This window comes from Apis mellifera, linkage group LG14 (assembly GCF_003254395.2).
Source record: "Apis mellifera strain DH4 linkage group LG14, Amel_HAv3.1, whole genome shotgun sequence".
Taxonomy (NCBI): Eukaryota; Metazoa; Arthropoda; class Insecta; order Hymenoptera; family Apidae; genus Apis; species Apis mellifera.
The window spans coordinates 3,286,750-3,313,573 of NC_037651.1; the positions used below are offsets into that span (position 1 = coordinate 3,286,750).

The 26,824-nt window shown below is 36.1% G+C and overlaps 1 protein-coding gene and 1 long non-coding RNA gene across 4 annotated transcripts in view; one reads left to right on the forward strand and one right to left on the reverse strand.

Annotated features, from left to right (window-relative positions):
• The window catches only part of LOC102654450, a 186,326-nt gene that overhangs the window by 87,034 nt on the left and 72,468 nt on the right, over positions 1-26,824 (reverse strand). The gene's annotated exons all lie outside the window — the stretch shown is intronic.
• Positions 1-26,824, forward strand: part of LOC412926 (dipeptidase 1) — a 148,306-nt gene that overhangs the window by 79,149 nt on the left and 42,333 nt on the right. For both annotated transcript variants that reach the window (XM_016916214.2, XM_396377.6), the window contains exons 4-5: positions 20,088-20,368; positions 20,666-20,822. In XM_016916214.2, coding sequence (XP_016771703.1) covers positions 20,088-20,368; positions 20,666-20,822 — 438 coding nt within the window. The remainder of the gene's footprint in view (positions 1-20,087; positions 20,369-20,665; positions 20,823-26,824) is intronic.

Consider the following 26,824-nt stretch of genomic DNA (forward strand, 5'->3'; position numbering starts at 1 on the left):
TCGCCCGTTCGAAAACAAATATTTTATCGTATCGAATATACGAGTCTCTTGAAAAAATAAAGAAGAAGAAAAAAAGAAAGAATCTCGATACAGGAAAAAGAGGAAGCAAGGATGGGGATACGAAACGATCGAAAGGATTGATATTTCGCATCGTCTTGTGTAGGCTTCGTTCACAGTTTCGTGGAAAATTGCTTGTTTTACGAGGACGTTTCCAACTATCACGACGCTCGGGTGCCACTAAACTGCAACCCTTGAATGCGCGCAATTCCAGGAAAAGTCAGTCATCTGGACATCGTTCCACGGTTCATTGCTGGCCGAATACTCGAGCCGGTGCTCGTTGCGAGCACGAAAACACCGGAATATCGATCTCGTATAAAACGATAAACGGCGGACTAAATCGAAATAAAAATTGTAAAAGCCCGATAGCGTACGATGTATACGCTGTAATGGAACTTCCTGATTTTTAATTTTCAATTCAATTTTTAATCGTCACGATATTAATCTTATTAAGTATTGAGAAAATATTAATGGGAAATATAATAAGAGTATTCGATTTCGAATTCGATATATTTTTTTCAGATTATGTATATTATTGAAATATTCAAGAAATGAATTATTATATTTATATTTACACTTTTTACTCGTAGAAGAATCAATTGATTAAATAAGGATATAAATATTTATAATAATTTTTAATCCTTTTACACAAGAAAAAAAAAATAAAAATTGTAACAGTCTCCGATCAAACATATTTTCACGGTGCAAAAGCGTGCCGACAAATAAATCTTTTCTCTCGTACAATTTATACAAAAAAAAGAAATTGTTTCAACTCGATGAAGAGCAATTTATAAAAACTGCACGAATACGAGACACCAATGATCGTATTACGCATTCGATCGATCGAAACAATGGAACGGGAAAAAAAAAAAAGACAACGAGTCTAATTAGTCCTGAAAAGGGTAATCGTGTATACGCGCAATAAAATTCAGAGAAATTTCAACGATAAAATCACCGATAAAACAGGGGGTTCCGCGAATTTCGCCGTTGCCATTTCATTGATTTAGTATCAGTTTCATACTTTTACGTTCCAATTGAATTCCCTGACAGCCAGAACCAGTCGAAATTAATCACAATAGCGTTACACGTTCCGCAAATTGCCTTGGCGATGGGATTCCAATGAATAACAGTAACAATGAATGCCAATTTTCCCTCTCGAAATTAGAAATAAAAAAAAAAAATAAAAGGGGATCAATCAATCGGGCGGTCGGTCGGTCGGTTGGAAAAATCGATCGCCTCTAATGTCAATATTATCGCGTGTGCAAACTTTTGTCAAGAAATCCATGCACGAAGGGGAGGTATATGCAATTTTATCGCGTGGATGAAACTTGTTCCCAATTTGTCAAGTGTAGGAAAATAACTATTGGTTAGCTATTTAATTAATTTGTATAATTAATTTTTCTCTCTTTTTTTTTTTTTTTTTTTTTAGTGATATTAAATCAGAAGAATTTTCATTTCGAAACAAATGTAATTGATCTCGCTAATAATTGACATTTGTAAATTATTGCAAATTATCATACGGAGTGTATAATTTAATTGAATCGTAATTTAATTGTTCGATACAATTCGCAAAATATAGGTTGAATGTTTTGAATCAATTTCAATTATGGTAATTAATTGAAATCGATTAAACGTGAAATTATTGTGCAAGAATAATTTGCGTTGAAGATGGAATAAATGATTTCTTATATGAGTGTGCAAAATGTACGTATTTTCTTTAAAGAATATATATATAGTTTATTATCGATAAATCGTAGATTGATCGATCTCATTAATCTCACACGACGATTAAACGAATCTTTTCCCTTTCTTATAACAATTCGATTCGATTTTTAAATTGGGCCATAGTAATTAACCCTGTATAATTGTATTCCAATAATAATTCATCCTGTCCAATAACACTTTCCTCTCGGGCATAAATCGGGCAAGCCGATTTGATTCGCTATTTTAACAAAATTAATTAACAGTATCGATCGCATTCTACGCGTTGCTACAACAAATCATCGATACGAATATTACCAAAGAGCTTTGTGACTACGAAATGCGATATCATAACAGAACAAGTATGAAATATGAAGATCAACATATTTGAATCCTCTTCTAGGCTCTAACAAAATTACTCCCAGAAAATCGTGTCGAGATAAATCAAAAATCATAATTAAAGGAGAAGATTCCATCTTTTTCTCATCTTCAAACTTTTCAAATTTTCCCCTTTCGATTTATTCAATACGAATTTCAAAGTGAATTGAAAAAGAAAAAATAATATCATTGTTGAAACAACGTCCTCATTTCGAGAAGAAACATATCCTAGCGATTTTTATTTATCCTCCTCCCTCATCCTCATAATTAAAGGAGAAGATTCCACCTTTTTTTCGTTCATCAACTATCATCAAGTCACCTCATCTTCAAACTCAACTTTTCAAATTTTCCTCTTTCGATTTATTCAATATAAATTTCAAAGTAAATTGTGCGTTTCAAGAATTATTTTTAATCGTCAATGATTAAAAAAAAGAAACAATATCATTATTTGAACGCGTGTGGACGTTGAAACAACGTCCTCATTTCGAGAAGAAACGTATCCTGGCGATTTTTATTTATCCTCCTCCCTCATCCTCATAATTAAAGAAGAAGATTCCACCTTTTTTTCGTTCATCAAGTTACCTCATCTTCAAACTCAACTTTTCAAATTCATCAATGATTAAAAAAAAGAAACAATATCATTATTTGAACGTGTGTGGACGTTGAAACAACGTCCTCATTTCGAGAAGAAACGTATCCTGGCGATTTTTATTTATCCTCCTCCCTCATCCTCATAATTAAAGAAGAAGATTCCACCTTTTTTTCGTTCATCAAGTTACCTCATCTTCAAACTCAACTTTTCAAATTCATCAATGATTAAAAAAAAGAAACAATATCATTATTTGAACGTGTATGAATGTTGAAACAACGTCCTCATTTCGAGAAGAAACATATCCTGGCGATTTTTATTTATCCTCCTCCTCTCCAGGGAGGAGAAAATGCAAATAGAGGAGGAGGAGAAAATATATCGAATAGAGAACGGTTCGATACGAGCGTGTTTGCGGGGCAAAGTTAAACGTTACCCAGACGTTGAAGTTTCGCCACCCCCTCGGAGGAGAGAGAGGCGTGCAACGACGCCGGCCTAGACCCGAAAGAGATAATAGAGGCGGAAGTGGCTGTGATGAAGACGAGAGAGATAAAGGAATCGATAATATAATCGAGGTTAAAAAAAAGAAAAGAAGAAAGTTTAACTTTAGCGAGAGAGGGGATGTGGAACAATGAACCGAAAATGGAGGTAACCCGAGGCGGGGGTTGGTTCGAAAGGGGGAAAAAAGTCGTGTAGGATGAGAGAGAGTTTAAAGTGGGAAGAAGAATTGGAAAATGTAATATCAGGTGAGACTGATAAAAGTGGGAAAATGGGGCGGAGAGAAAAGAAATGATGGTGAAGCGAGTGGGCGAAATCGAGGGAACTGGAGGAATTAAAGGGGAGAGAGAGAAAGAGAATTGATGAGGGTAGAGGAAGCGTTTGAATTATCGATTCGATCCCATCAATATCGCATTCATATTAGAATAAACAGATTGCGTGGGAGATGCATTAGAAATTTGCTAATGTGAAATAATGATTGTATGCATTTTATGCATTTAAAGATGGAATTTTATTTTGATTTTTGGTAAGTTTTGAAATTGGGATTTTTCTTGATGTTTAAACTTCTTTTTCCTTTTTTAGGGAATATGTGGTAATTTGAATAACATAATATATGGTAATATATGAGAGATTGGGGAAAATAGAAAAATTGGAATTAGAATTTCAACGAAAAAAAGAAAAAAAGAAACGAGAAAATCGAAATTCTTTTTTCGCATTTCTAAAGAGAAGATCTTTTTGGAATTTAAAACATTTTTCAGGGAGCAAGGAAACTTTTCGATAATAATGAATACGTGAATAACAAGTGTACGATTTAGAATTTAAAGATTAAAGGAGATTACTTTCGAAAAAAATTAGATTTAGGTAATTTTTAATGAAATATTCGTAAGGAAAGAAACGCTCGCTTTTCGCAATTTTGCAATTAGAAACTTCGTAATTGAGGTACTGACAATTAAAATTTCGAAACTCAACTTCCGATATAAGCTATTACACAAGAGAATACACGTAGCTAGATAACGTTGTCATGAATTGCGATGTTCATTATATATTCACGTGCATTTATCGCGGTCTACTGTTATGAACTATTGCACGAAACTGATGCTACAAGTGAAATAACGCCATACAACGTATATAATACTTGATCGATATCTCGAATAATCTCTTGCACGAATTATATATTCTTTTCCACGCTTGCTCTTTTAAATTTTATTTTATATATCAGTATTATTAAAAAACACGTTATTATACTTTCAATTGTGCAAATATTATTTTGTTTCATAAGATCACAAGAAAATAGATTGTTGAGCCTCTAATAATAAAATCTGAAGGTATTATTTCAATCAAATTTTTTCCTCAATTATTTCAATTAATAGTTAAACAATTATCATTATTATTTTTTTAGGGAGACATTAACACGAGATCTAGTATCGATTCATTCGCGATAGCCATTTTTCATGAACGGGTGCGACGTGGAAGTAAACGGCATCGCATAAAACACCGGAAACTGGACGAAGATAGGTTTTCAATGGGAGACGAGCTCTCAAGGCGAAGTCTAATAGAAGGCCGATAATGTTTTATGCATCTTTCATCCGCGAGGTTTCGCGCTGCTGTTCAAGTTCCCCCTCCCCGCTGCTTGATCCTCGACCAGATCGAACTTCCCTCCTTTTATTATACGGGGAACAAAAGTCACGGCCGTGGCTCGCCGTGGGTATTACAACCTCGGCTGAAAACAGAGGGAGAAGAAGGGGGAGAATTCACGCGAACTTTGTGCTACGCCCTTTGAATCTCCCGCCATTTTCATAGGGCGGTGCTCTGCATTATCTCTCGAGAACTCGACCCGTTGCAGTGATTTACGCTTGGAACGGAGATAAAACTCACCTTGGCGATAATTTTGCCCTCGGTTAAAATTTCTTATCTTTTATTTTCAAAGAATATATATATATATATATATACGAAATATTTTTAGGTTAGATTCTATGGTATTCAATGGGGATCGGATCTAATTTGTCTCTTCTATCTTATAAAGGAAACGATAAGTGAGAAAATAATTTTCGATGTCTCGAACAATTGGATAAGAATTGGCTACCACAAATGTGTAATATTCGTATTATTTTTTAATAATGGTTTGACTCGAAGAAATGTAATGATTTAAACGTAATAATAATGTTGATAGAGAAAAATTTTGAGGTTAGGATTCGAGGAATTAAATATTTATTTATATCTACGTGAAGTTTTTACTTCATTAGTTAATTTGTAGTTTTGAGGTCAATTAAAGAAGTAAATTATTTTGAAAAAACGTATATTTTTTAAATATTTTTTGGTAGAAATAGTAAAAAAATTGTTCGATCTTGTTTGAATAGATTTAATCTACGCGTTATTCGAATTCGAAATGTCATTTATTATAAAATCGATGAAACTTTTATGATTCCCTGTAGATTTAAAGAATTTATGATAGAACAAATGAGATCGATAATAATTGTGGTCAATGGGAAATCGTGGTATTTCGTGGTAATAAATTAGATGATTATCGATTAATAGAATTGAATACCGATAACATGGTTTTTTACTATAGAATTTTAGAAAAATTTAAAATTATCGAGTTCTAAAAATATGTATATCTTATTCAAAGTAACAAAATGACAAATAATTTTTCAATGTCTCCTATATTCTCTCTCTCTCTCTCTTTCTCTTTCTCTCTGAAATATCCTCTATAATGCAATGAGATTAATGGAATTTAAATTGCAATTCGGATATTTACTTCTTGTGTAAAGCTTTCAGTTGAATCAGATTTCTTATTTCTACTTTAATCCAATGAAATCCTTTAATGTCTATGTATTAAGTCTATGTACACACGTAGAAACTGGATCGAATGAAAACATTGAGTTTACTTTATTCATCACATTCAGCTTATTTGCTTATCACTCTTGAACAATTTTTATACCGTTTTACGTGCAAAACATCATTCATCGTTCATCAATATCAAAAAATATATTATTACAAATTAAAATTATAATAAAATCATTTCCAATATTAATCATTATCCCAATATAATTTAAAAACTAAACTTCTTTTTTTTTAATCCCAGAAATTCTAAAAATTCCATTTGTCAATAATATGATATAAAATACGTGCACAAACATTGCAAAAAATTAAATCTAACTTTTTTAATCTCTCAATGCAAACTCCGCGATCGAATATAAAAATACTTGTCAAAGATAAATGTAATTTTCGCTTTTTAATCCGGTTCGAAATTTTTGCCGGAACGGGAACTCTATCTGGAAGTAAATTGATTGATTACCGACCAAAAGAAGCTTCTTTCCGCGAGTCCGTGACAAGGAAAGCGGGTTCCTTTTTTTTTAAAAAAAATAAACGAAACGGACACACTTTGTTTCGAAGTAAAGCAAGAAACTCATTCCGTGTATCGTTTCCTTGGATGAAAGAAGTTTTGACTAGTCATTAACTCGAAATGTAATTTGTAAGATCTTCGAATACCGTTCGAAGTTCAATTGGCCAATCAAGTTCGAGAATACTTTGTTGATAAATGATACTATTTTAATCTATTCAGTAAAATATACTCGCTTGTAATTTATTTCCATCAGAAGAATTGAATACAATGTGTGTAACTTTAATGAAAAATTTAGATAATTGTTTTTTTTCCCTAGCAAAACGTAGAAGAGATATTAATTTTTAATATATTTTATACAGATTGGATATTTTTGGAAAATTTTACATTTTCATTGTAAGAATTAAGCGGATATTATATTCCAAGATGATGGCCAACCACACATTTGTCAAGAGAGATTCGAATTAATTCCTACAAATATCCTCTACTGACGTGGATGATGTCCACTTTGTGGTCGGTTCGTGGTAACTAACCACTGTTGTACTTCCCAAGCAAATTTTAAGAGACTGATTTTAATAGACCTAGAATTTTTCTGATCGATGCACAATCTACTAGAATATTTATAAAAATAATTCCATCCTCAAGTTATCTTTCTTTTTTTCTTTAATTTTACAAATTAAATCGCCAAAGAATGAAGCGATTAATCGAGACGAAAGGAAGCAGGAGTGTGTATCTCGGAATATTTTTTGCAAGCGTCAGCTTAGGCGATCGATCGAATATTCCTTCGAATCAAGCCTCGAGATGCAAAAGAAACCATATCGAGACGTTATCCGATCGGCGTAATAGTTTTATTTTATTTTATACTGCAGCAACGGTGGTTTCTTTCTTTTTTTTTGTTTATTAAATTTCGCAAATGCAAAGACATCCAGCACGGCTTAATCGGATATCGTTGATTAACGCCGTTACTTCCGTGGAATAAGCAGAAAAACTGGACACGGGATAATCAAAAATGTTATTAAACCCAACTTTCGAATGCAATCACGATGGCCGCCGTTTAATCACCTTAATCCTCGCTTCCATTTTCACGATGTACCTTCGAACGCGGTTTTAATCCTATCCCTCGATCGTCGAATATGTTTATATCCCCGGGAAATTATTCTACTTTATTGATCGTTGATAAAGAAATTTCACGTGTGGTTAAAATGCGCGCGAAAATTATAATACAAAAGCCTCGCTCGTCCCAATTGGAATTAATTTTTCATTCCAATTCGATTGGATACGTCCTAATTTCGAGCATGACAATTTTTCCATATTGATAAGAAGTCTTTTAAAAGATTATTTATATTTCTAAAATTCGTAAAAATCGGACAATATTCTAAATGAAAAATGTAATTAAATTTTACAGATTAATGATACGATACAAGAAAATAAATATTTCAAATAAAAGCGAAGCACTGACACGCTTAATCAACGTACTAAAAAGAAAGAAAATCAAATCTCTCTCACCAACTTCTTCCAACGGCGAAACGTATATAAAGTGATGAAAATCTAAATGGAGAAGTTGTATCGGTAGAAAATTTCTTTCGAATTCCCGTTCCAAACCGTTATTACACCTAAACCAGACATAGGAACGATCCTTTACCCTCCTTTACGCTGGAAACTTTCATAACGTTCACTTAAATAACGGGGTCCCGTAACGCGAAATGGAAAGATAATGAAGTGCACTGCCCGTAAACTTTATTTGCATTCCACGGATCGCATATATGGAACAGTGGTATAGAACATATTGCATTCCTACCATTTGACGGGGAAAGAGAGAGGAACAGAGAGAGAGAGAGAGAGAGAGGGCAGGTTCGCGATACAGATAGGTCGGTTCTAATGCATACTCGAAAGTGATAATAGCTTTCTCTCATTACTGTAAATATGAGTCGACCGGTGCCATTAGCGTGGCGAAAATAACCGCATCGTTAAATTATACGATCAGATCATGAATAGCCCTTTAATCTCATGAACTGTGCCTGTGAAATACCGTTTGTTTATAATTGCATACCGTCATCGTTGCACCCGCCCGCCTATAAATTATCGCCCGTTTTAAACGTGAAAATATAATGATCGGTGTAAGGTAACGAATACCGTTTTAACGCTGGAAACAATTATTATCGTTGAAATATATATACGTATATTCGGTGACAATCCTTTCTTCTGGGCGATAATCGGGGATAAAATAATTAAAATGATTCGTTAAGGGATCGGTGAAAATCCTGTGATACATTATTAAGGATAATCTGTCTTAGACGTAAGAGTTAATCGTTGTAAGTTAAATTATTCATCCCGTTGATGGAGCAATTCGTTTGATATTGGAAATTTTATTTCGTTTATTTTTATTATAAAGAATTTTTATTCTACAAATTTTTTAATTTATGTGGGTTTAATTTAATATATAAAAAATACATTTGATTAGTTAAGTGAATGAATATATTTGATTTGTTATAAATATATATTGTTGTAATGTATACAGTATAATGTATGAATTATTGTTACAAGAAATAATATTGTTACGAGCGACAATGTGAAATCGCGGTATAAGAAATGGAAACATTGATTGTTATTGATATCGATTTTACGCAGTCTGTTTTCGAATGCCGAGACGGACGGACGTGTTTCTCCTCGCTCCTCGTAAGAATATTATATTACATTATTATAAATTATTATATTACATTTACACAAAATTAATTAATTAATTAATTGTTTTAACTAAGTGTGAAAATTAAAAAATAAAAACATGTTAATGGAAGAAGGAGTGGACGATAAAAAATATTTTAAATTTTCCAAAATTTTCAAATATTCATATATAATTGTAAAATAAATAAAATTATTGTTTCATTTGTATTTTTTCGAAATTTTTTTCAAAGTTTTAAGAATCATTATACGAGATATTGTGAAATATTTCTTATATTCTTTTAACATTTCGCGTTTCGAAATGTAGAAATATGGCTCGTGTGTAAAAAATTTTTCTCTTTAAAATCTACACCTCGTTAATTCTTCACACTATGAAAAAAACATGAACGAAAAAAAGATCAGAAAACATCATTACATCTCGTCCTCTTTCTTCCATACAACAGTCAGTCACAAAAGTATTCACATTTTATAAGGAAATTTTTAAAGAATCTAATTTTAATACAAATTTTTATATATACATAATATAATTCGCATATACAAATTATATTTAACAATCCAATATTTTATATGGATATATAATTACAATTGTAATAAAAAATCTTCCATTTTGACGAGTTTGATAAATTCTTAATTTAAAAATTTCACAAGAAAATTATTCCCAATTTTGACAATTTTCTCAAATAAAACAAACGAATACTTTTGCGACCGATTTTTGCGCATTGTTGAAAAACAACCCCTCTTCTAATTGTTTCTCGTAACAAGGGTAACATTTACATCCGCGACAAGTTCTTCAAGCATATCTCCACAAATAAAAATAGGGCATCCACGCGGCCAACTTTGCCTTCCAACTTTTTACTTAGGGCAGGATGCCTCCTGCGCCAAACACCTCCCCCATACTTTTGTAAAATTCGCCGCGAACGCATTTAAATTAAAGTCTGGACGACGAGAAGTTAGGGCGCGAGTCACGTTGTTGTTTGTTGCGTCGCGAACCGTGGTCCACTTAGACGGCCGTTGCTCGTGAAATATTTACCCCCTCGACTCTCGCGTTTCGACACGATGCTCCACCAACCCCGTGACACTTTTCCTTTTGCAAAAGATTTCGAAAAGAGTTCGCCTTTCGTTTCATTCGTGAAACGAAATATTCCAATTTCGTTGGAGGAATCTTTTTGATCGACGAAATAATATTAATAAAACGCGATTTATCTCGATAAGATTTCGCATAGAAAAGTGTAGGGGATACATTTCTCTCTCTCTCGTGTTTCCATTTTTCGATCTAAATTCGTTCAGATTTTTTTTTTCTCCCGCTTTTGATTAACGAATATTACTACACTTGACAATGAAATACGATTTTTATCTCGAAAGGGGGATATTTCTTTTACGAAAAATTCGTTCGATTAACGCAGTAATATCTTAGGTACGTGTTTCTCTTTCCATACGATATTTCGTTAAATTTAACGAATTTTATTAATGACGTTGTGAGAGAGCAAGTTATTTAAAGAATTTCCTTATAATGTATAGACTGTTAACAGGTGAAATCATGGAGAGGAAGTAATCGTGAGAATGACAATTCAAACGTCGAAGCACAGATTGTGATCCAAGTCACGTAATTATCAAAGGATTGGAAGATGCGTGGCAGAGTTTAGAGATAGTAATCCAACACAGTCTCCAACATAGATTGCTAGACCATTATGTGTATATATATATATATATACATACTATTCTCACGTTAAATGAGAACGAGAGTTTTACAACAACTGATAGAATACAACATCGTAGATTGTAATAAAATATAAAGCTACAGAAATTCTTGAAGAATGGAGAAGAGTTATACAAATGATCTGGAAATTTTCTTCTCAAGAGACACGAAATATCTACTTAAACCATACAATTATTAAAATTAGATTATAGAAAGTTAACGAAGATAATAATCGAAAGATCATGACACATTCTCTTCAAGATCCATCTCGTGCGCCAACGTCACGTTATTCCTCGAATTATTCAAACCGATAGAGAAAACGTGGTGGAAAAATATATAAATTTGGATGGATTGGCCAATACAGCGGAAAATTATGCGAGAATAATCTTGGAAAATCGGCCGAAAACTTGTTTACGAATGGACACCGTCGCTGCTACGCAAATCGAAAACGGGGCCGGATTTTCAACCGTGTTTAAACTTATTTTATGCGTAAATAGAGAAGGGAGGATCTCGCATTGTTTAACGCGCAGAAAATGGTTGGGAACGAATCGGTGATCGCGTCGTTCGAAACTGAACTAATTAACGTGGAACACGGGTACTCTGGGCGTGCTCTCTCCGTGGCCAGGGCAAACAACCGTCGAAATAAAACATCGACGAACAACCGAACGCGATTTGTCTCATTATCCAGGCTACCAGCAGGGAAATATTTCGCATCAATCGTGTGCACAACCGTTTGAATTATAAAATAATACATGTCGGGATATTCCCACCGGATCCCTGCTGCAAACTGGGCTGTAATTAAGTTTTGTTTTATAATGTTTCGCGATATGTGCATATCACGGTATACACGCAGATTTGATTCTTTTTTTTTTGTGAATTTTTTTAATTGTTTTTTTATTAGATTATTTGAAGTAAGATGATAATAAGTTTGGAAAGAATTATTGAAAGTACAATTGATTGGCTCATTTTTTTAATACACTCTTTCAAGAACGTAGATTTCATTTCGTCCAACAAAATTTCATCATCTCCTTTTCTTTTGCTGTAAATTGGACTGTAATTAAGTTTTGTTTTATAATGTTTCGTGATATGTGCATATCAAGGTATACATACAGATTTGATTCTTTTTTATGAATTTTTTAATTGTTTTTTTATTAGATCGTTTGAGAAGTAAGATAATAAGTTTGGAAAGAATTATTGAAAGTACAATTGATTGGCTCATTTTTTCAATACACTCTTTCAAGAACGTAGATTTCTCTCGATGCAAGTTATTTTCATTTCGTCCAACAAAATTTCATCATCTCCTTTTCTTGTGACGCGCGTCCTCGAGATTTATCTCGAAGCAAGAAAAAGAGAAGAAGGAGGGAATAATAGCTTCGAGTTAAACTAAATTACGACATAACCGCGCTATTTTCTCAAACTTCTTAATAACAACTTGGACTGAAACCACCGTGATCCAATAACCGCGAATGGTGATGAAAAATTTCTTTCGTAATAATTTTTTCGCCGATCCAAAGCCAAATTTCTCGTGAAACAAGAAAGGAACGAAATGAAAAGAGAAGGAAGATGTTCAAGAAAAGAAAACAAGCAGGACTAATTTCTCGCCGGCGTGGATCGTTAATCGGTGCAGAATTAAGAGGACAGCAGTGGATAAAGACGATGGAGGAGAAAGAAAAGTAGAATCAAAGTTTACTCTCTCCTCGAGTTGCGTTCTCTCTCTTTTCAACCCTTTCTGGATACACCCTCCCCAACTACGTCTCGGCCAGTTTTGTGCACCGCGGTCTTTGAATTACGTCGAGGAGAAATTTATACGAAAACTTGACAATGCTCGGACCGAATGCTTTCGAGTCCTCCCCTGACCTTTCCATCCTTCTCTCTATACTTTTACGTGCTAGGAAGAAGAACAATTCTAGATTCTGTAATCTCGTTTTAAATCCAATTATCCAATTCAATTCTCCCATCTTCGTTAAAAGTTTCGATCGATTCTGAGAAAGATTCTCTAGAAATATTCTAAATATTCTAAATATTCTATTGCAGAGTGAAGAAGATACGGAGAAAATACGGGGAAGGAAGATTCAAAGAATAAAAGCGGTCGAGAATCGTTTCGAGTGATCGTAGACGCGTGAATTATGGAAGGCATTGTGGAGGGCCGATGTCGTCCTCGAGGTTGGATACGTCTGGTGGTAGGAGCCGGCCCCCCCGCCCAATGAAAACTATCGCGCTGAGTGTCGATAGTTTGGAACAGTTTGCGCGACCCTCGAAACTTTTGCCAGGCCGCGTTTGATTTAGTATTTCTCGGGGTGAGGTTCGACGGGGCTGTTCTACTGCAGAGATATGCGCTTTCCAGATACGAAAGCGTAATTAAAGATAAAGTTCGACGACGGATATGAGTTGCAAAGTATAGTATACGTAGAGGGTGAGTTTTATCAATACGCCCTTTGGGGATAAAGTCTTCTCTTCTCGCGAAAAAATTATTTAGGGATCTCTAATAATTCTTTTCCCTCTCTGTTCCTTTAATATATATATACTCTTCTAAAAATAAATTTAATAAATGAAATACAATGGAGATACAGATATTTTAAATTCCAAAGGTGTTGATGTAACGCTCCACGATCATAAATTTTCAATTTGGACAGGAATAGTTCGATGGAAGGATTCACAAAGGTGTCGAGACATTGTATAATTGAGTTCCTCTTAATTTCTTCTCTAATAAAAATAATAATATCCGAATACTAGGTCGCCAAGCATAACTGTAGTAATATTTCTGTTGCTTCCAGCTAAACCGATACACACACACATATACGCGCGCATGGCGTGCCTCGTTTCAAAGCTTTATCCCTCCCGTTGAAAGTAGTTCAACAGCGTCCGTTACCTTTGGGATTTTAATATCACAGCAAGCAAAGAAGATAACGACAAATGAACAACAGAGAACGGATGCAGATACGAGTGTGCATCAAGTGGCAGGCGAGGCATTCAGACGGGTAAAGATGGAAGGGTACGTGGCAGCTGGATGGATCAAAGCGAAAAGCCTTTCCCAGGCTTAACAGATTCGCATGGTTCTTAGTTCCATTAACTGGCAGCCACCTTCCGCCACGCCGCTTTTTGACCCATCTCTTTCTTTTCCTCGAATCGCAGACACTCTCGAATAAGATCGCCCCCTCCTCCTCCTCCTCCTCTCTATATATATATATCCAAACCCTTGGACACTTTAATCTTTCCTCCACTTTCCATAATATTGCCTTCCTTTCCAACGAGGGAAATTCGAATTGAAATTCGTGGATTTGCAAATTCGCGGACGGGGAGGGGAATATGCAAATTAGAAGGATCTCGTAACGATGCTTGTTAATTCGATAAATAAGTTCGGGTTGTCTGGTTGCGTTTCTGGAATTTGGAACGTTGGAGAACGGTGTGATATGTTGAAGTATTTTCGTAAGAATTTTTAAAATCTCGTGATTAATCTAATTTTTCTCGTTTATAAACGTTTCATTGTTCGATCGTCTTTTATACTAAATTATAATAATTAATAACAGCGTTGTTTTTTTTTGTCTGTCCAGGCACGAGAAACTCATTCTCATCGCGCAACAACGACTTTCTAATTGGTCCCGTTTTCAATACGGTTGGTCGTTATAACAATTATATCGTGCATTTTCGCAAAGATTTTAATACCTTGAAAATCCCCCGAGCACAAAGCAGTGTAATTACACGCAGTGTTGGATAATTACAAAGCAGATCACGAAACACGCGCACGCATGCGTTTGTATCAAAACACGCGTCCTCGAGGATTTCAATTTTCAATTTCGGTGTGAAGGAAATTAATTGATTAATTAAATTCAATCCGAAGGATATATTCTTCGAAGGATTTTCGCATGGAAAAAAATTAAGGAGAAAAAGAAAAAGGAGAAGAAAGAAACAAAATCAGAGAAGAGTCAAAGTTCGTTGGCCGTCGAGTTTTCTCCCTCGAAAAAGGAAAGAGTCACTTTGTGTGCGTCGAGCATTTTTTTTTTTTTTTTTTCTTTCCACGGCAAAGTCCACGGGAAAGATGTCCCGTGGGTATCGCGCAAGCTGAACCGTAGGAACTAGTTTTAAAGAATTTTTAATTAATGAACCCACCTTCCACGTGGAAACTCTATAACGAACGTAACACGCGGCCTTTAATAACCATTTACGACTCCGGCGTCGACCGTTTTCCCTTAATTACTGGAACAGGCGATGGCCAAAAAACGAAGGAGGAGAGGAGAGGGCGCGTAAACGGAAGACGACAGAACAACGGGGAATTACGGCAATCGATTTTGCAATCGAGCAACACCGCCTTGAGCAACGCCACCCCGAATAATTATGTCGAACCAGCTGGTAATGCTCGATTCCAATGAACGCCCCCGTTTGAAAAGGCTCCGATATTTTAATCGTCCGATGGTGAGGATAATTCGAGGGATGGATGATTTTTTGAATTTTAAACGATCTGATCTCGAAAGCGAATAATTGTACGTTTTCGATATTAGAAATCGATCTCGTGGTAATTCGAATCTCTAGATCTCTCGAGGATCTCTTGGTGAGATACTCGAATAAAACTGGAAACTCGATTTTCGACGACGCCTTATAGCGGCAGAGTTCCCAAAAATTTCAATTACTTTTTATCCCGATACCGATCGTAATTTTTCGAGGAGATCGTGCAACGAATTGGCAATTTCGCCCCCGAGGATAGATATCGAGATTGGTTCCGCATTGCGTAATAATTCTGATTTATCGAGGCCCGTGTCGGGAAAGAAACTGCGATAAAATGTTTTTTTTTCCTCCCCCTGTGACAATATTATCCCCGGTAGTCGGAACAATTAACCGTGCTTCATCAACGCTTTCGAGTATCGAGGAATTTGTTCTTTCTTTTTTCAAATCATTTTTCCAATCCAATCCTTCATCGAATTTTCTTTCTTCCAAGTCGATTAAAAATTCAAACTGCAAATGTTAATTTTTTATATCATCAAATTCCAATCCAACATTTGAAGTTAGTTCATTTCGAAATTTTTAAAAAGGATAACTATACATCTATAAAAGATTGGAAAAATTGATCGAATAATAATCCTTTTTTTCTTTTAATAGAAAAATGAGGCCCTCTCTTGAGAATTTTCTTTCAAAATTTCTCCAAATTTATCAACCAGGGGACGAGTTCGATGTGCTTAGACGGTTGTAGAAACTTTCTGACGGATGCAACGCGTTTATTTCACCCCGGAAGAGCGAATCGCAAACGAGGCGAAGTTATAATTGTGAACAATTATTGTGCCGCAATTATATTTTGTCTCTGGCACGGAGGATGGATAGGAAATGTTGACACACTTTGTTGGAGCGAACCGTTAAAATGGAATTCTGGGGCTCCCCTCGAGTGCACGATGTTGGAAGATATCAAGGGGGTGGTTCTTCTAAACTTGATGGATGTCGGCCGCTCGCTTTTATCCTATTTTTTTCGCGAAATTTCTTTCTCAACGATGATACATCTCGGCAATACGTTCAACATTTTTATCCCTTCTCTCGACGAATTTGTTCCAAAGAAATTGAACAAATCATATCACGAATATCTCTAATCAAACTCTTTATTAATTCTTATTAGTAATACAAATTCTGTCGCGCTTAAAATACCATTTTATCAGAATCGTGCAAAACAGGATCTGTTCCAAAGAAACAGGAAATTGAAATCATATCACGAATACCTCTAATCAAACTCAACATCCCTCTCTATTAATTCTTATTAGTAATACAAATTCTGTCGCGCTTAAAATATCATTTTATTGATTTATCAGAATCGTGCAAAACAGGATCTCTACCTATCCTCATCGGTTTGATCGGTAACGAGGCGTGGCATTCGTTGGTTGGCCATGGATCACGAATGGGGGATCCATGGGTGTTGAATCGCGCGGAAAAGCCTGGGTGTACGTGATGTCGCGTCAATATTGGAGGAATGGAGGAATTCCGCGGAATATCTGTGGGCGAAGTTTCACCTTGTTCCCTCGTTAACGCGTGGCTGTGTGCCAGTGACGAGGAAGGAAAGGAGGAGGAAGAGGAAACTGTGGTGGAGAGGCGGAGACAATCGCGGGAGCAAGTTCGAAAGTCGAAAGTTCGCGGCTTTGGACCTCGTTTGGAAAGATTTGGAGGCGTTATCTCTCTTCATATCATCGTGGCTTGTGTATTGTGCTCGCGAGGAATCGAATCGATTTCACGTTCAGAGGGATCAGGAGAATTGGTTATTAATAACGGTGGGAAATTTTAAGATCGGAAAATGGAACGAATGGGCGAGTATTGGGGATGATTTATCGTTGTTGTGGTGGTGAATGGGAGAATGATGATGCGTGTTCCGGGGAGGGAACGAAATACGGCGGTAGGCTTGATTAATATTTTATTACATTGCGGTGGAAACCGTGGTGAAATTTAATCGAGTAAGGAAGCTCGAGTGGATAATTGAGCTATATATATTTGGTGAAACGATGCCAATTCGTTTGGAATTTTAGACGATGAAAAAGAGAAGAAAGTAATAGAATGCGGAAGAATTCATCTGGCCGACCATTGGTAAACTGTATCACTTACTTAACTATTGGAAGGAAATAAAATCTTTGAATGATCCAAGTATTTTAAATTTCTAAGGAAGAATAGAAGGAAGAACAAATAATAATTCAAAAAGAAGAGGAGAGAGGATGTAATGGAATAAAGATACGAAGGATTGAAAGAAATAATCGTCGAATTTCATCGATTAATGCGGGGGTCACAAACTGGAAATCCATCGAGGCGGAAGATGGGGATCGGTTGCGAGCATGTTCGAAAACCGCGCGTATCAAACAACGATCGGGTGTAATTAAACGATTATTTACGAGGAGCGGGCCGCGTGTAACATTAATAACATTTATCCGGCGCGGCAAATTCCTTGTTAACGTAGCGTGACGTTGCCCGTTATAGTTTGTAACACCGACGCAGATCGTAGATCTATCCTAATTAAAATTGGAATTCGAAATTCCGGATAGTATCGATCAATTAAAAGGGAAAATTAAATTTCACGGGGGAACGGGCCCGCACTCGGTGCGGCCGCCGTTTGTGTTTCGCCTAAATGAATCCAATTTTATACCGTTGTACACGGTAAATCCGTGTAAAACCTCAATTTACGCTCTCCTTTATCGACTGTTCAACCCAAGAACGCGTTAGAGATTGCTCTGAGAGATAATTCGTTTAATTTCACCTGTCACTTAATACTTAATATTTCGAATGAAACGTGTTTAAGAAAAAAAACTACTTAATTATTAAGGAGATGAATTTAATTGGCGAGAATCTTTCAAAAGATTCTCGATCTTATTTCCTTTACGAGTGGCTTGGCTAACTTTTTAAAAAAAAGAAAAAAGAAAATGGATACAAAAGAATTAGAAAGTTTAAGCCAGTGTATCCAGCTGGAACGATTATAACAATTGAAAAATCGCAATTTATCCTCGGATATATGGGAAATATGATATGATGATCCGTAAAACACTTCCGCATAACCTCGAGCAAATTTCGCAGTTTCGCAACGTGAATATCCGCAATCCTCCCTGTTGTCGTTGGATACAACGTTTTTATACTGCGGAAGCGAGAAAGTCGAAAGAAGCTGGCACTTCGACGAAACTTTTATCTGGCTGACGTACAATTTCTCTCTCCCTCTCTCTCTTTGGCCGTGTGTAGACTCGGCACAGCCGAGTTTCCTGTATTTATAGAGCACAATAATGCGGATGCACAGAGATACGAAGTTTCTAGTGGGTGCAGCGTGTGTGTATAAGTATATATATATATATAGAGAGAGAGAGAGAGAAGAAACCCGAGAACTGCGGAACGAGGGGGAATCCGAATGAGACTGGGATTCCCCCTCATTTCCACGCTACCCAATGTTGCCCTAAACTGGCAGAATTACCAATGCGGCGAAAGGACCGACGATTTGTGCGTGAAGCTCGATGATTCGTTCGTTATTTCCTTGGGAATTCCATGGATTAAAGGAAAAGGTATCTGTGCATTCATATTTTCGCGAGTTTATTATATTGAAAAATTATATTAAATTCTGTTAAAAACGAATTTTCATTTCCAGTTATCGATAACATTGAAAATAAAGTGAAGTTAACGATTAGTTCTTTAAAGTTGTGGCTTTAAAAAATCGTCTAAATGGTTTAAAATTGAACACTTTTTTTTTAAAGTTAGAAGGATCGATTGGTTAAATAAACCAATTGTATTTTATGATTATCGTTTCGAATTAGCTTTGATTTCATAAATGTATTAACAAGGTATATAAAAGTATGTGCAAACAGGTATCCATGGAGAATCTTGAAAATTTATTTTTTGTAGATATCGTATGTGATATGTAAATGGAATTTGGCTGGGAAATAAAACGGTTATGGTTGGAAATAGAAAAATAGAGTCGTGTGGGAATTGGTTTGCTGTCAGCAGTGATGCTTCGTTTACTTGCTCCCTGAAATTGATATTGGATCGTAGCATATGAAACTAGTGAATCCGAGCATGGTACACACCGTGTCTACCAAGGAATATTGGTACGATGGAGGCTTGCAAGTTTCGAGAATGGATCGAATATTTTTAATTCAGAAATGATAAATAATTGGTAAAAATTTCAAAATGTCTCTGAGTAAAAAATATTCTAAAATTATTACAAAATAACTTAGGATTATCTCGAAGCAAAACATCACAATCACGACGTGTATCATCGTTTACGCAAGATTGGCACGAGATCGTATCCAACTTGCTTACTATATATCGAGAGAAAGAATGCACTGCTTCGTGTCAGCAGCCGGATAAAACTTTCCTCAGAGTGTTGGTAAATGGTGGAAGGATTTGAGGACACGCGTGGTGAACCCGTCTCGATGTTACTCCACTTTATACGAGTTGGAATAAGCGCGAAAAAAAGTTGCACAGTTGTCTGCAATGCGACTCTCGAGAACATCTCCTCGATCACTACTTACATTTTTCTTCTTTTCTTTTTTCTTTTACAGCTCTATTTTCTTATCAAACTATATAATTTCTACCTCTACTTATTCGAATATTACTTAGCTTGAAGTAAATCTAAATTCCGTGTATAAAAATGAGAACATGAACGAAATGAAAGGACACGCGTGACGATATATAATTTAGACGGCGCGTTTCCGTTTCAGACGACGTGCCTAACAGAACTGCCAGACGTGGCACCGTGCAACGGCACAGTGCGACTGCCACCACCGTGCGAGGATTCGCCGAGCAGCGGTAGCAGCAAAGATCGGAGGGAAGAGAGTCCTCGCAGGAGGTGCCGAGTATTGGCGCCCATCTTGCTCCTAGTCGCGGCTCTCCTCCTCGGTGGGCTTTGTCTACCATTGCTTCTGCAATCCGCGCCTGTCACGCATCAGCAGAGGCTGGACGTGATCAGGAGGATCCTCACTGAAGTGCCTCTGATCGACGGGTAAGCTCGAAAGAATCGTATATATATCTCGATCGAAATTGGAAACGAATTGGAAGAATAATTTTTCGTTGAATTTTTAGATACGATATATATATAATAATGTTGTTTCACTTGTCCTAACTTGATTGATTTGTACCACTGAAACTGTCTAACTCTTCACAACTAAGTATTGATTATAATGAATTGTATTCCTCGATTGTAGAAGAGAAAAGAAAAAAGAGAAAGATTGTTTGTAGAAGAGAAAAGAAAATTTGTTTGTAACGATTTTAATTGATCACGAAACGTTTCCTTGGCCAGGCACAACGATTTGCCCTGGAACGTCAGAAAGTTCGTACACAATCAACTCGGCGAGGTGAATCTGAGCAGCGATCTCGGAAGGGTTGATCCTTGGGCCAGATCGGACTGGAGTCACACGGACATCCCCAGATTACGAGCTGGCCTGGTCGGTGCACAGGTGAGCATGAAAATAATATACAAACGCTTTGACTTTTTCTCTTATTTCTAATTTCTAATTAAGTTCCTCCGCGCTTTTAATTACTTCGATCCAAAACTTAATTGTTCCGCCGTTTTAAACAAACTTTCCAACAGCAACCCCCTTGTCAATCCTTAATAATCCAGCTTCTATTTAAATAACTGTTCTTGACGTGGCGTTTGAAAGGACTTTTAATCGAATAGGGCCAATTTATTTAAGGGCAGATCTTTTTCCTTTATGAAAATAATCAACGCATAATTAGTCGAATATAAAATTAAATTAAATTCATTCTTGAATCATCATATTACGATTTCATAAAGCAAAACGATCATCCTTAAAAAACTTTTAAATATTCTAAATCCAAAAATCTTGTATTCTTAATCTTCATTTTATTATTATTATTACTCGAGGAATATTTCGAGGATTCCTTCTTCCTCGAAAAAACGAAACTCGGTTCCCATAATTATCAGTTGGAAACTCGGCCACCCCTCGATATTTCACTACGATTTCTAATCATTCGAATTTCGCTCCGGGAATTATATTGGCGGGATTGGTTACCGTTTAATGGCGGCGGGACCCGCAAACTTTCGATCGAAACTATTCGGCCGGACTCGAAGGGGGGAGGGGGAGAACGTATCGGTAAATCCCGAGCAAGTTTATGCCTAAACTCCCTCGAGGGGAGGGCAGTAATCGAAGAGCGCTCAATTAAATTCGAAGAGGACCTGTCGAATCGGTGGAAGCGGAAATTGTTGGAGGAACATTTGCCGGGGACGCGGGTTATTAATGTAACGAATCGTGCGCATAATTAAGATAGTGACAATGGAAAAATCCCCCGTTTCGAATGATCGCGCCGTTTTAATTAAAACGGACGGGTAAATATCCGTCCCGGATACGGATGATATAATTTGATGAAAATATTCTGCGATTAAATCTCGTGTTTCTAATTAATTAGGGAGATCTTGTATATACATACACGTATATTGTTCTGGTAGATGCACAAGGAATCAAGTGTAATTGATAAAATCGTGTTGTTTGTTGTTAAGGGTATATTATTATGAAGAAGGAATTTAATCAAGTTGATTGTTGATGATTGATGTATTGTCTCGATTGACGGACAAGTGTAAATTAATTTAAATGGGAAATGTTTGTAACCGATAAAAAATGATGATATTTTTATATATATGATTTTATTATGACGTGAGTGAATTACTGGACTTTGTGTAAGTAAAAAAATTTGTTCAGGTTTTTTATTTAAGAATCGAGCTAACTTTAACTTACAGCATTATTACTTTTATTCCACGAAATTAATTTGCAGTTTTAAATTTCCATACTCCCTTTTCTCTTTTTAAATACACCAATCGAATATTCGTAATTTTTCAATTTTGAAATTAAAACTAATTTGAAAGATTATTTGTCATTAATAAATCTTTCGATAAACGGATGCCTAGATATTTACAGAATCTTGAAAAGAAATATTTCGACGAAAAATTGATCGATTTATATCACGATAATAAACATCTCAATCTTAAAATCGATACGTGTTACCACGCGAACACCCGGTATATCTCTATAAATTACGATCGGTTGAAACGGGTCAACAAGTGAGCACTAACTCTTATCTGACCCAGAGATCCCGTTCGTTCGTTCCTTCCCATCTTGCCAAGATATTGGCAATCGACAGATATGGATAGGGGAGTAAGAGAGAGAGAGAAACGATCTTCCACTTCCACCTTCCATTTCCTGTTCACATTCAATCGGAGCACGATGACGCAACAATACCGAAAACCAGTATTTTTAACCGGCCATTAGAGAATTGATTCCTTTGATCTCGCTTAACGAGACCAAGTTTTAATCTGATTCCAGGGATATCTATTATCTGCCTTGGAATCTTCGATTAGTGAATAAGCCGGAATACAGAGGGTCTATCTTTGGACGAAATTGTCGAAAAGTCTGTCGGTGAAAGTAACTCTTTTTCTCTCTCTTTCTTTTTTGGCTGACTTTTCCAGTTACCTTCCTCTCTCTTTCTCTCTCTAAGTTGGTTGTTCACAGATTGGAGAGGGTGGACGGTACGTATCTTGGACGGTCGTGTTATCAGTTATATAGGCCTTTGTTCTCGAATTGGCGTGACACGAATGGCAATTCGAAATTACGGGCCTTTCTATCGGGCTGGATTGGAAATTGGACAGGCTTGTAATTAATTCTTTGATCTCGATATTTGACATGGGTAAGGGGAGGGATGTTGCTTTTGCTTTCGTTTTAGAAACGTGGAAAATTGTTTCTTGGTTGCAGGCAGGCAGAGAAGGTAAGAAGAATCGTTAATTGAAACGTTTGAAATTCTTCAAAAAATAATGATAAGAAATATCGGAGAATAAATTCTCCGATTTTTAATTGAAAAAATTATTGGTTAACTGGCAATTAATCAATCCAAGACGAGTGAGTGATAATTTTCAGAGAGGTGAAAATGTTCGATATCGCAACAAGATGCAAGAATTGTAAATTTCGCCCGACAAAAGGGAGCGGGTCGTGTAATTGACTTCTCCCCTAATTATAAAGTCCGTCAACGTACATTATCGAGCCAGTATATGAAAAGCCCCGTTGCAGAAAACCAATTCAATCACACGAATTGAATGCAGACCACTCAATGGATTCACCATTGTAATCATTCCTTTCTCCCTCCCCCCCATTCCTTTTCTTTTCACTCTTCCTTATCCCGCTTTTTCCTCCGATTCCTATATAAAATCCTATTTGCGTATGATTCTATGGAAAATTTTCTCGAATCGGTGTTACTCTTACTCTTTTTCTTTTACCAATTTAATTTATTATTTTAGATCTATCATAATAAACGATTATCGTATAAAATCTTCCTTAATTCTATCTTTAACTCCTTTTTTAATAAATAATAAAAGTGTAAAATTATTGGCACGACATATAATAATAATAACAATGGATTCATTCGTAAAATGTATGAAAGAAAGGAAGATCTTTCGTGAATCGTAATCTAAAACGTAATTGGAATATTCGATGAGAAAGAAAATGAAGGACGATTCGAAGGCAGAGAATTAAATAACCGAATTATGGAATCGAATAATTTCGTTGCAGGAGGATCGCCGGTACGAGATCTTCGTACATGGTAAAATTTGTGACCGGGCCACCCCTTTCCCCTTTTGGCCATTTCTCTCGTTCCATCGAAGCACCCAGGAGGATATTAATGGTCCTCTGAGCGCGTTCCATGACAGAAGCAAGCCAATTTCGATCTGGATCAATGACGACACCATAATCAGCAAAGCCCTCGGCAGAGCCATTCACTTAACCCAGACCTGCTGCGGGCAATCGTTGCACTAATACGCCGCTGCGTCCAATGCCCGGCCATTTTCCATCTCTATCCCGCCATCTTGTCCCCCTCTTCCTCGCGCCATCTCTTTGTACGTGTATTTATCACTGTCCCTCTCAGTCTCGGCCCCATTCCTCCCCCCCTCCCTGATCCATTGCGGCGACACACGCGCGTATACAGGGTGTCTCATTTAAATATCGTTTTTTAAGGAAAAGAAACAAGATCGTTGCGAGGAGATTACATTTGAGGCTCGGTCAAGGCAAAGGATAAAGTACTTTTCTTTATAATAATACGAAACATGTGATAATGTATCTTCTCGTAATTTTAAATAAGAATTAAGTGACGAGATATTCGAGATATTTCGTTTTTTAAGGAAAAGAAATAAGATCGTTGCGAGGAGATTATATATTTATTTTGAGGCTCGGTCAAGGCAAAAGATAAAGTACTTTTCTTTATAGTAATACGAAACATGTGATAATGTATCTTCTCGTAATTTTAAATAAGAATTAAGTGACGAGATATTCGAGATATTTCGTTGTATGTAAAACGGACACCCTGTATATCGCGCTCCATCTTCCTCTCTCTATCTATTCCACAGGGGCTGGTGAACTGTACTTACGTTTGAGATTAGGTCATAGATTAGATGACGTCGAGTGAGTGTACACCCTGGGGAACCTGAAAGTCGTGAACCGAGGAAATTTTGTTAAGAAACACATATATTCGCCGGAAAATGATATTTATTCCGTTTGGATAGCAGAAATTTATCTCGAGAGAAAATTTTTTTTAACGAATGATAAAAAAAAAAGAATCTATAGAAAATTTCTGCAATAAGAATACTTGGTTTACTACAACGGATCAATTTGGATCGTGAGAAATTTTCGAAAATTCGATAAATGATAACCAATCCTCGAAATGTGAAAATCTTTTAAGAAAGTTATATTAATTGGTGGCGATAACACGGTTTTCGAGCGGCGTAGATGTAAGAGAGAGATATTAAACGGAAGGTTATCGGGAAAATTTTTATTCTGGACGCGAAATGTTTGGCTGGGCCGAATAGCGAAGCTATTCCAAACGATTAGTCATAATAGCCCGGCTCGCGTAATGCCGTCGAAACCCAACAGGCCACGTACTCATTACGTATTCGGGTTGGGCATTCGAAACTTGGACGAGTTTGCACCGGTACTATTTAGACTTGGGAAGGGTTGGACCACGGTTCCTAACGACTCTGCCAGTGTCAATGGGCCGGCAACGTTTAAGAGAAACTTTGCCCTTCGATTATCGACGCGATAATTACGCGGGCTCGGTTACCTCCGTCCTCCATTCGAGTCTCCATCTCCAGAGGACTTTCGCTCCTGAAATATCGCCGTAATTCGAAATTTTAGATTGATAATAAATTTAAAAGTGTTCCGCTCCAATGGATTCGACTCGAGTTTGATCACCGTGTTTATTGGAAATTTATTTGATTCGAAAAGATATAACCTTTTCGTACGACAATGATTGCATATCATCATGGATTGTTTAAATAATTATCGATCGTATCCAAGGTGTTCAAGGATTCAAAATTGATTCTTTGCAGCGTACGCTCTCTTTCTCTTTCTCGATTGGATTTGACCACCATGTTTATTAGAAATTTATTTGATTCGAAAATAATATAACCTTTTCGTACGACAATGATTGCATATCATCATGGGTTGTTTAAATAATTATCGCGAATATCGATCATCGAATATCCAAAGTGTTCGATTCAAAATTGATTCTTTCCAGTACGTTCTTTTTCTCTGAATCGATCGGATTTGACCACCGTGTTTATTAGAAATTTATTTGATTCGAAAAGATATAACCTTTCCGTACGATAATAATTGTATATCATCATGGGTTGTTTAAATAATTATCGATCGTATTCAAGGTGTATATTCAAGGATTCAAAATTGATTCTTTCCAGCGTATGCTCTCTTTCTCTGAATCGATCGGATTTGATCACCGTGTTTATTAGAAATTTATTTGATTCGAAAATAATATAACCTTTTCGTACGACAATGATTGCATATCATCATGGATTGTTTAAATAATTATCGATCGTATCTAAGGTATTCAAGGATTCAAAATTGATTCTTTCCAGTGTATGCTTTATTTCTCTAAATCGATCGGATTTGACCACCGTGTTTATTAGAAATTTATTTGATTCGAAAAGATATAACCTTTTCATACGATAATAATTGTATATCATCACGTTGATGAGTTGTTTAAATAATTATCGATCGTATCCAAGATGTTCAAGGATTCAAAATTGATTCTTTCCAGTACGTTCTCTTTCTCTGAATCGATCGGATTTGACCACCGTGTTTATTAGAAATTTATTTGATTCGAAAAGATATAAAATTTTCGTATAACAATAATTGTATATATGATATCGCTGATGGGTTGTTTAAATAATTATCTCGAATATCGATCGTATCCAAAGTGTTCAAGGATTCAAAATTGATTCTTTCCAGCGTACGCTCTCTTTCTCTGAATCGATCGGATTTGACCACCGTGTTTATTAGAAATTTATTTGAATCGAAAAGATATAACTTTTCGTACGACAATAATTGTATATATGATATCGTTGATGGATCGTTGTTTAAATAATTATCTCGAATATCGATCATATCCA